Source organism: Chaetura pelagica, unplaced genomic scaffold, assembly GCF_000747805.2.
Source record: "Chaetura pelagica isolate M959 unplaced genomic scaffold, ChaPel_1.0 scaffold235, whole genome shotgun sequence".
Lineage (NCBI taxonomy): Eukaryota > Metazoa > Chordata > Aves > Apodiformes > Apodidae > Chaetura > Chaetura pelagica.
In genome coordinates this window covers 1,391,242-1,401,869 of record NW_009953215.1, presented here as the reverse complement: position 1 = coordinate 1,401,869, position 10,628 = coordinate 1,391,242, and the positions used below count along the sequence as shown (strand labels likewise).

Genomic DNA, 10,628 nt, shown 5'->3' with positions numbered 1-10,628 from the left:
GAAAGAGGAGGACTGTGTGATCTAATCACTGAACAGCTCTCTGTATTTTACCCACTGACTCTTAAAAGGCTGTCCTGGGGACCAGCCTTGAAACTCAGGCCTCCCATAGACTCCCTTGCTAATAAATGCCTTGCTTGCTGGATGACAAAACTCAACATGCAGATTAAATCTCTGCTCCTTTACTATAATTTATATTCTGATGTGAGAAAACTTGTGGAAGACAGAGGTGTAGTTTTGAACCCTTTAGCCTTACTGAGCTTATTTATGGATACCTTTAGGATATTTGTTCATATTGCCTAGAATTTGCCTTTGAGTGCATTCCAGTTCAAATTATTCTGGAATCTTGAAAGGATTTGCTTATATTCCTGAATTGGTATTTACTAATTTTCCTTTGTCCCCTGTAAAGATTTTTTAAATTGTCATGTTTTATGGTTAAACATGAGCTTCCATGATAAATCCAGAAAAGCTAGACCTAACAAGATCTGAAATGTGTGATGTAGGTAAATGATCGTGTTCACAGTATAAATGCTGCCTGCTCACAGAGTGCCTCACTGAGCTGGGTTTCTGACAGGACTGCTGGCAAGCTCACCAGTAGCATTTGTTGAGGAAATTGCGCAGAAATCTTTGTGGAAGAACAAGATCCACAGACACAGTTGTAGAATGAGTGTTTTCTAGTGGTGCAAATGAAGCTAGGAAAACAACAGCATGTCTGTGTCACTGAATACGCGATGAAATGCATTTACTTAGTGCTTGTCATTTAACAGCCTTGGTGAAGAGAACAGAATCATTTCAATATTGCACAATATGTATCTGTACAGCTCTAACAATTTAACTCACAAAACTTATGATCCCATTAAATTACAATAATGTTTTTTCTATTTCTTTTCTTCCTAGACTGTGTTTTAATTTTTCAGACTTTTCCTATCTTTCTTTTTGATAGTTACTTATTTATGTATGTTTCCAGTGAATTTTTTGTTCCTTTTAGTCTATTGAACTGTGCTGTTCCTGAACTTCTCACAGCTTTGGAAAGGCCCAAGAGTGCATATGTGTGTGGTATCACATTTATAGCTCTGAAAACTATATTATTCATTCAGATGTCTTTTGAGGCTTTAGTTTTTATTACTGAATTGCCTCTGAAGAGTAAAACTTTATTACATGCACAGTGCCTCTTAGTAGGTTCTTTTAGAGCTGCTTATAAAATTTGACTATGTTTTTTCTGCTGTAGACATTGTGGACATTCCTCTAGTTTCATACTTCCTCTTATATGACATATGTCTATGCAAGTTGCAAGACCAGTTGCTAGATAGAGTGCTCTGGGTCATCACATAGTCACTGAGTGAACGGATGAATGAATGCAATCCTCTCAGATCCCAGTGTTTCCTCTGTGAATCATTTTGCAGCAGTATTCATTACCTGTAATGAAAGTTTTAAAAATCTTGCTGATATTTCCTGGTGGGTGTGTTTAGATTTTTTTTTTCTGTGATTCTTTTCTATTATTTTTTAGAGCTATGTTCAGTTAGTGTCATTGGTGACCTATTATCACCTATTTCACATATATTTATACCCTACAAATAAGTGTAAGTATGCCAATTAAAATAATTATATGTCTATAATTTGCTGTATATAGCAAAATCAGTAGTGTACACTGTAAAAAATGTACTGATTTTTCATGGTCAGTGTTGTATCACTCAAGTTTAACAATATTTATTATTAGTTTCTTCCATTTATAGTAAAGACATTCTACCAGGCATTCCAGCTTTTCATGGTTGCAGTCCTTTCTTTTACTGAAGTAACTCCAAATTAAATTCTAAATTACTAATGCATCGGTTGTGTTACATTAAATGAAGACAGAGTTGTGTAATCAAATAAGGCTGGTTTTTTGGGGTTTGGGTTTGTTTTTCTGAGATATGATAGATTTTGAACTCAAATCCAAACAATTCACATCTGCTCCCCAGCTTAAGCCATTTGAAACAGAACCTTGTCAACAAGCTTAAATTTGGGGGTGGGTTTTTTGTCTTCTCAAGGATATATGCTTTTCTTTTTCCTTCAAACAACTTGGTGAACAAGTATTTGCCAGACAAACTCTATACAAAATACAGTCTTCTGATGAAACATAAAACTTTCAAACATGGAAAATTCTGGCAGAAAATTAAAAACTTAGACTGAATGTTCCTTCTTTTAACAGCCTGCGATACAAAACAGTAAGTTTTCAGTAGTCACTAGGAAGAACTAAATCTATGTACGAATTGCAAATGTACTCCATAAAAATTACAACTCAGCTGATCAGTTTTTTTGTTGATTTGATTGTGACTGTGCAAGGCTCAATCACTGTACAGGATCATTCTCTTGATTAGCTACACTTGAACCACTGAGATGCAGATCATCGTTTGTATAAAAATGTATTATGAATATAGCAATAATAGTTCTTAATTTAGCAATAAGTAAAACATTCAAAATTTACATAGATATGTCATAAGAAAAAACAGAAAAAAAATTATTAAAAGAAAAATCCTGGCACTTGAATAGGTGAAAAAGGTTACAATATTAAATATAGTTTTACCTAAAAATTATCTGTAAAACTCAGTTTGTTTAATGCTTACGATTTCTTTATGCTTCCCCCCCCTTACATATTTTTAAAAGCTTAAAATGCTTAGACATTTCTAAAACCACTTATACTGCTTTTCATTATAATACATTGTTATCAGCTGATTGCCAGTATGTTAATGTGTGTTAACGGTTACTATGGCAATTAACAGTGTATTAATCTAACTGTATATCATGGATAAAAAGTTACATAATTGTTATTCCAGACTTCTGATTAATAGTTTTAAAGACAATATTTCATAGTATCTTTTGGGCCTGCAATAATATGAAGGAAATTATTTCTCCTTTTATGTTCTTTGAAAGACAAATAATTAAACCCACAGTGTTTAATCTCTGAAATTGTGAATATTTTTATATCCAATAATAATTCCTTGTAACATTTACTTGAACATTTGTCTCATTCTTTCTGTTCTTGAAACAGCCCTTTTCCACAGCTACCAAATTAAAGATTTGAAAAAGGGAGATGTCAACTTCAGTGTTTGGAATAAGTATGGAAAGTAGTTCCCTCAAACTGGTTCTTTTTTGAGTCCCTGTCACTGTCCTTTCCACTGAATATAACTAGAGCTGATATGGTGTAGTAATTTGTTTCCCGTGCAATGCAATATCTTTATATTTCTCTTAGCCCTTTTAGCATATAGGTAATTCTTGTCCCATAATATTTCTTCTCCTGGAAGGATCACTGGTAGGACCAGAATTCATCAAGCAGTGGTTAATAACTGCACTTTTGGCCTTACCATGATAAGGCAAACATCAGATAGTGTTGTATCTAAGCTTTTAAAAGACAACAGAAGATGCCTTCAGGTATTTGTCAGAATGTATGTGCCATTTCTTTTCTGCCTGAGAAGGTACAATAAACACTACAGAAGTAGAACTTAGTGCTATAAGAGAAGTAAAATACTTTCACCGTAGGCACTGTTTTCTAAAAAAACCCAGGTACTCATTTTGCCCTTCTTAAGTCTGACCATTCATAAAAACCTTTATATGTCCAGTTTTTAATGTAATATTTCTTTTAAAATCAGATATTAGGAAGAACATGGACAATTCTTTGAATTGTCTCACTGCCAAAAAATGATGACAGGATGTGAAAAGAAAATGTAGACAAGAAAACGGTCCTATTAGTCGCTAAAGATTATGTTAGTTCTATAAATAAACCAGTTGCCAACAATGCTTTCAAATAAAATAATGCTGAACTAAAGGAAAACCTAATCAATTTTTTGAGGATTAAACCTTATCAATACATTAATTTCATTTAGAAGAAAGGTTACAATAAATTGCCTATTGCAAAAATTCTGCATATTAAGCTCATTAGGAGAACTTTTCTTTTGGAAAAATACATGTTTTAAGCATTTGAATACTAAGGCACAGATTTATTTTTTTATTTTTTTAATTAATATTTCATGTATTTATTAATAACTGTTTATTACAGAATTACAGAATATTAGGGTTTGAAGGGACCTCTGGAGGTCATTGAGTCCAACCCCCCTGCTCCAGAGCAGGATTACCACAGAATCTAGAACAGATCACACAAATACATCCAGATGGGTCTTGAAAAAGGTCTCCAGAGAAGGAGACTCCACAACCTCTCTGGGGGAGCCTGTTCCAGTGCTCTGTAACCCTTACAGTAAACAATTTGTTCATCATATTAAGATGGAAATTCCTGTGCTCTAGCTTGCATCCATTGCCCCTTGTCCTTTTACTTATATCTTGTTTATTCTTTGGGGTATTAATATATCTTGTTTAGGGCTATAATTAAAAAAACCTATGTATTTGTGGTACAGTAATGTTGCTGAGCTCTGAGTTGTCTACTAGCTTCTTGTTACAGTAGCTGCTTCATAAACAGTGTAAAAATTTAATTCATTTGGCTTTTCAGTCAAGATCTGCCATTGTCCCTGTTTTCATTGTTCACATTTTTATCCTATCAAGTGTATTGAATGGAAAATAAAAGCAGGTAAAATCCACTCAGTTTTATTTATGTGTTCCTTGCTTATTTATGAAAGACAATGTTGTCACTGATCTGGAATATTACAGCTTCTTTGAATCCATGCTGTATTTGCAGTTCCATGATTTCAGTTGGTACACATAGTCATTTTTGTACTACTGCTATAGCACAATTTTTTATTTAAGGCAAAGCACAGTTTCTGAAATTGAATTGATTTTTCATACTTATGCAGGATGTGAAAAATCGACGAAATCCTCGCCTTGTACCTTATGCTCTTTTGGACGATCGGACGAAGAAGTCAAACAAAGACAGTCTTCGGGAAGCAGTCCGCACCCTTTTAGGCTATGGTTACAACCTGGAAGCTCCTGATCAAGATCATGGTAATGATTTTTGTTGTGTTGTTCTTCTATCTCAAAAAAAGCCCAAACAAACACTTCAGAATATTCCACTCTGCTAATATATTTGTTGGTCCAATAAAACAATCTGAACAGGTATGAAGTCTCCAAACCTAAGATGATTTTCACCATCTTCTGTTGTTGGTATTTCCTTTTGATCTTACTTTCCTTTTTGTTTCCTTTTCTTGTTCTCTAGCCTGGAAAAAAGAATTACAGAAGGAAATATTTTTACATTTTAAATCATGGATACAATTTATCTGTATTCATACACTTCCTTTCTGTGCTCATTGTGCAGATGTAGTGGTTTAGATTAATAACAATTAAAGGTTAAGCACTTTAAATCAGGATTATTAGTTCTACAAGTCACAACCCTAGAATAAAGAAAACCAGAAAAACATGTTTATCATATTTTTTCAATATGTCGTCATATGCCAGGGAATAAAATATGTGGTCACAAATTAAATATGTGCAGAAAACCCTGAAGTTTCCCAGTCTAAAATGAAGTTTTAAACTAAAAACTTCTAAATTAATACCATATTTATTATTTCAAGACAGAAGAGCAGCGTTGCAAAGAAGAAGACAATAATGTGAACTCAGTAGAGGTGAATTTTATATTCCTAAAATTGTGGCTCAAAATAATGAAGAATTCTGCAGTTCTTGTACAGTCTTGTATTTAAACACTTAATACTGGAAAATGAAATTTTCAAAGACAAATGTCTACAAACTGAATTTTTGTGACCATCAAACTGCAAGTCTAGAGTTAGATGGATTGTTAGAACATTTAAGCTTACTGGACTTTCTCAGGTCTTTGAAGCTGAATAGACCATAAGTAAATTTTTACTCGTTTCTTAAAAATGCTGGGGTCTCACTCTCTATGCTTGGTCTGGAGACTTCAAGTCCACTGTGGAAAGGAGGTGCTGCATAGAGAGAGCAAGCACGGCTACTGCTTAGTTCTGAGAGGGTGGTTTGGCTGGTACAGGAGGCTTTTGCATCTTGCAAAGATGAAGGGGCTGTCTAGTGATGTAGTGGAAGAGGGAGTGAGAGCAAGCTCATTTTCCACAATCTCCTGTAGATCCTACTAAGCAATAGTTTAGTAAGATTTAGGTTTAGTAGGACTGCAATTTCACAGTTGCAATCCTTGCCATCTGAAAGATGTCAATAATCGTGTTGCAAAATTTCCAGAGGAAAGGACCTGAAGAACTGTGTCCCACAAAATTGGTCTTTATTAAACTAAGACTAGAATTGCATTCAGCAAAAGATTTTTATTGTCCTTTGGGGTATTTAGATTAGTCTTTGAGGCTCAAGTTTTTGAGATGCATGAAACATAGGCTTCCCCTTTCATTGGCCAAAATCTATACTGTTATTAAATGATTTAGAGCCCTCTAGTGGTGTTCTGCATCTCCATTCATTTATTTTATTTTATATGTTGTTTTACTAAGCTCTTAAATGTCATTGTTTATGCTTTATTATTATTGCCATTATTATTATTTACTAGTTTCCAAAAGTAGTTGTATTTTTGGGGTTACTTAGAATCTAGAAAGCACTAGGTTACTTAAAATAAAAAAAGACTACTAGTTCTCAGTTCCCATGCTTTGTGGTGGTAGTTCTCCTGCACAGGTGAGGTTTAAGGCATTTGTTTTTTTAGACCCTCAAAGATAAAATTTTACTGGTAAAGAATTATGTGGCAGAGCATTCAGAGTTGCTTGCAGGAAACTTAATGAGCATAATCTAAATGAAGTCAGGCATTTGGTGGCATGAGAAGTGATAGTAAAATCCGAGGAAAGTGACTTTATAGGCTATTCAAGATAATATTGGAAATGTGAAACTTCATATGGCTGAGAAAACAGACATGCGTAACAAACAGAGAGGTAGAGGCAAACACATTTGGGCTTATAACAAAATTAGGAAGAGGAGGAATTATAGTGATCAGACTGGAAAACTGTATTTTCAAAGGCTGCCTTGCTAATTTGTGAAAAAGAATTTAGAATGCTCTAGGCATTCGTTTTTCTAATCTGAGAAAAAAATTCAGAGTGATCCCTGAGCCATGTGATGTGGTTAATGGGAAGAAAACTATATGAAATACCAGAGAATAGAGTGGCTGAGAAAACTTAGGAAGAAGGATCAAAGATTTGATTCAGCATTATATATTGTGCTTTGTGAAATAATACAAATCTTTTTACAGTGTAATTTTTGTTATTTCAAGCTACCTTATGGTTTGAATTGTAAGGTCTTGGAAAGAAGTGTACAAAACAGACTGTAGGACTGTGTAGTAAGTAAGAAACAGTGAGGAAAGTTTGTATCTTCTCATCATACAAGATTGTACTTGAAGCTGTTTTAGCAGAAACACTACATAAAGAAAATGTTTAGAGTAGTGAAAGGTAGCTCAGTGAGAGAAAACTCACTATATACTGATACAAAATACTGAAGGAAAGCAGAAAGAAGATAGGATAAAAGTGTGGAAATGATGTTAGGAGTGGCCATTTCCAACACCCAGTAAGCTCATGAGTAGTAGTATTCAAGTAATATTAATGAGTAAATGTTGTTAGGCAAGTTTTGAGAACATTTTCCACAGGTAGTAACTGGATGCCACATAGGTGAATCAATAAAGGAATTTTTTCAAGACAGTATGTTCAGTGCAATGAGGAAGGAAGAAAAGTGGAGGAACAGGTGAGTCCAAGTCTGTGTTTTGGGGAGTGACAGAAACAAAAGCACAGTTCAGTTGGAACAGATTGATCTAGAATGGACTGTAGGATAACACAGGAAGAGTGGCAATGGGAGCAAAGGAGCGGGATGATGAACAACATAACTGAGATGGATAGATGGAGTTGGATCAAAGCTTAGAGAACCAAGTCCAAAACTCTATTGTTTGTTACTTGTCAAGAAGAACAGAGAATATAGATTTATTATGTATCTCAAAGCAGTACATGTGCCAGCATACTTTTTCTTCCTTTAAAAATCTTTGCTTAGACATTCCACAAATGTTCTCCCATAGGCAGTTCTTGAGGACACTTTCCTCTTTGCTTTACTATGCTCAAAGGTCTACCTTTGCCTATTGTTTTCACTACCTTCATTTTATTAGTAGTTGAATACAGTAATTTCTGCACTGTGTTTTTTTTCTTGACTTCTTTTAAACTTTTAAAATCTTACAGCAATGAGACTGGATGTGTGCAATGGGATAATGGAAAAATTCAGGATCTTCCGCACAGAGAAGACTTACGCAGTGAAGGCTGGGAAGTGGTACTTTGAGTTTGAGGCAGTTACTGCAGGAGACATGAGAGTTGGCTGGACAAGGCCAGGTTGTCTGCCAGATCAGGAACTTGGCTCAGATGAAGAAGCTTTTGTTTTTGATGGTTTTAAGGTTTGTGTATGTTTGTTCATAATTACATAAGTGATTGTTGAACTTCTAATTTTATGTCTTAGTCAATGTGTCATTGCCTCAATTTAATTGCCTTCTCATCTTTCCTATGTGTTTTATGAAATTATTTCTCTCTCCTTTGAGGCCCTAGCTGAAATAAGGAGGATCAGTGTCACCTGCAGAGTTAGAGGTGTTTTGGTTTTTTTGTGGTTTTTGTGGTTTTTTTTGTTGGTGGTGGTTTTGTTTTGTTTTGTTTGTTTGTTTTGTTTTTCCCCACAGCTTCACAGTATTTGCACAGCATATGTAAAAAGTATTGAAAATCTAAGTAACTTACTCAGATTTAGAATACTGGCAAAGCTGTAATTAGTGATGAATAATTTATTTAATTTTTTACTCTGTTGATCACTTTATAATAAGTACCATTAGGGAATAATTATGGTTAAGATTATTAGGAGTAAGTGTTTGAGGCAAATTTTGATACTTTTTTTTTTTATAAGAATGTAAAAGTTACAAAGATCATACCTAAGTTTTAATGAAAATCCTTACAGTTTGGAACCAGTAATTTCCCCTCAAACTTAACTCAATTGTTTCAAACATGAGACAATGACAGATTGAAATCTAGTACTAAAAATGTATAGGAAAACAAAAAAAAAAAGTTGATTTTCGTAAGAATAGATTAAATATTAGTTATTTTTTTAAAAATTCAATATGAAGTGCAACCGCTATTCAAGCCATAATATTTATTAAGGTGACTGATGACTCACATTAAAATGTTTCTTGTATCTGATGTTGGAATTAATTTCCTTTGTCACTGTTAAAATATATACGATATGAAGCTTTTAAACTTCAGGATACACAGGGTCATTTTTGTAGGATTTTCAAGATAGATACAGAGGAAATCTATTTGATTTTAACACTGCTTTGTATTATGCATATTAAAATAGTTCCTAAGAGACGTTAATTTATTTGAAGTCCAATCTAAGACCCCATCAAAAGCCTTTCCAGTCTTTGACTTGAGGGTCAGTCATACAAATCATTAGTCATGCCCTCAGCTACTCTTGAATCTATCAGAAGCTCAAAGTGCTTGTCCCATCCTCAGACAATTCTGTTCCTTCCAAAATCTGGTATGACTGGAAGTTTAATTTATTTTTGTACTCAATAGTTTTAGAGTAATACTTAATGAAACAATAAAGTTGGTTTGGAGGCAATGAATTTATAGCCTACTTAGATTAAATAAAAGCAATTGCTTAAAGAAAGTTTGTGAAGCAACTATTTATTATTTTAATTGATAGCATCTTATTTTCCTTACACGTCTTTCATGGAGCTTCTGCAGAATAATAAGCAATGGTCTTACTTGTTACTAAAAGGCTGAAATAACACTTTTCCCTGTCAGCTCACTTAGCAGCATTTTAGAATACTGATGTAAGGGGTGCTTGCAGGAAGTTAATTGTTGGATTTCCATTTTCAAAGTCAAACTTGAGTACTCACAAGCATTGTTTTGGAATGGTATACTGTGAAAGTGTTAATTTCAGTGCTGTCTTAACTGTAGGGGCTAATTACTAGTTGTACCACTAAGTGAGAGAACACATACATTGTCGCTATTTGAAATTCTTGTAAATCCTTTGCAGGCTCAGCGGTGGCATCAAGGTAACGAGCATTTTGGCCGCTCTTGGTTGGCAGGAGATGTTGTTGGATGTATGGTTGACATGAATGAGCATACTATGATGTTCACCTTAAATGGTGAAATCCTGCTTGATGACTCAGGTTCAGAACTTGCATTCAAGGACTTTGAAGTTGGTGATGGTAAGTACTGTACATTGTGCTGTTAATTTGTGGTTGCTGCCCAGTTTTTGCTCCAGCTTCCCTCTAATGTGCCATGCTTCTTGTTTTAGTTGCTTTTTTCTAGTCCAACCCCCTTGCCATGTTCAGGAACAGCCAATTTTATCTACATCAAGTACTGAAATGCTACTATGTTTCTGTCAAATTAGTGAGAACATACGGTAAATTTAAGCCAGCTTTAAGGTTTTGTTTTAGCTCTGGTAGAAGATACGACACCTGATCCTGGATAAAGGCACCTGGTATGAAGTAGTTGTAGTACTCTTGGTACATCTTTCAGAGCCTCCAAGCAGGATTTAGTTCACCATGAAGCTGCAGTTTATGAGATTGCAAAAGATAGCAGATTGTGAGGTTGTGTCGGGTGCAGATTGATCCTATACCACAAAAGAATTTTTGTTTATCCGTGTAGTTACATATTTGTGTGTGAATAGGTACATAAAAGGTTAAGAAATTACAATACCATAGGTAATGTAAAAGAAAATTATTTTAAGTTTTACTC

At 34.4% G+C, this 10,628-nt stretch overlaps 1 protein-coding gene across 1 annotated transcript in view; it reads left to right on the top strand.

The window, feature by feature from the left end:
- RYR2 (ryanodine receptor 2 (cardiac)) overlaps window positions 1-10,628 on the top strand; it is a 262,530-nt gene that overhangs the window by 112,436 nt on the left and 139,466 nt on the right. The window contains exons 27-29 of the mRNA XM_009997595.1: window positions 4,776-4,923; window positions 8,088-8,296; window positions 9,922-10,096. Of these exons, the coding sequence (XP_009995897.1) occupies window positions 4,776-4,923; window positions 8,088-8,296; window positions 9,922-10,096 (532 nt within the window). The remainder of the gene's footprint in view (window positions 1-4,775; window positions 4,924-8,087; window positions 8,297-9,921; window positions 10,097-10,628) is intronic.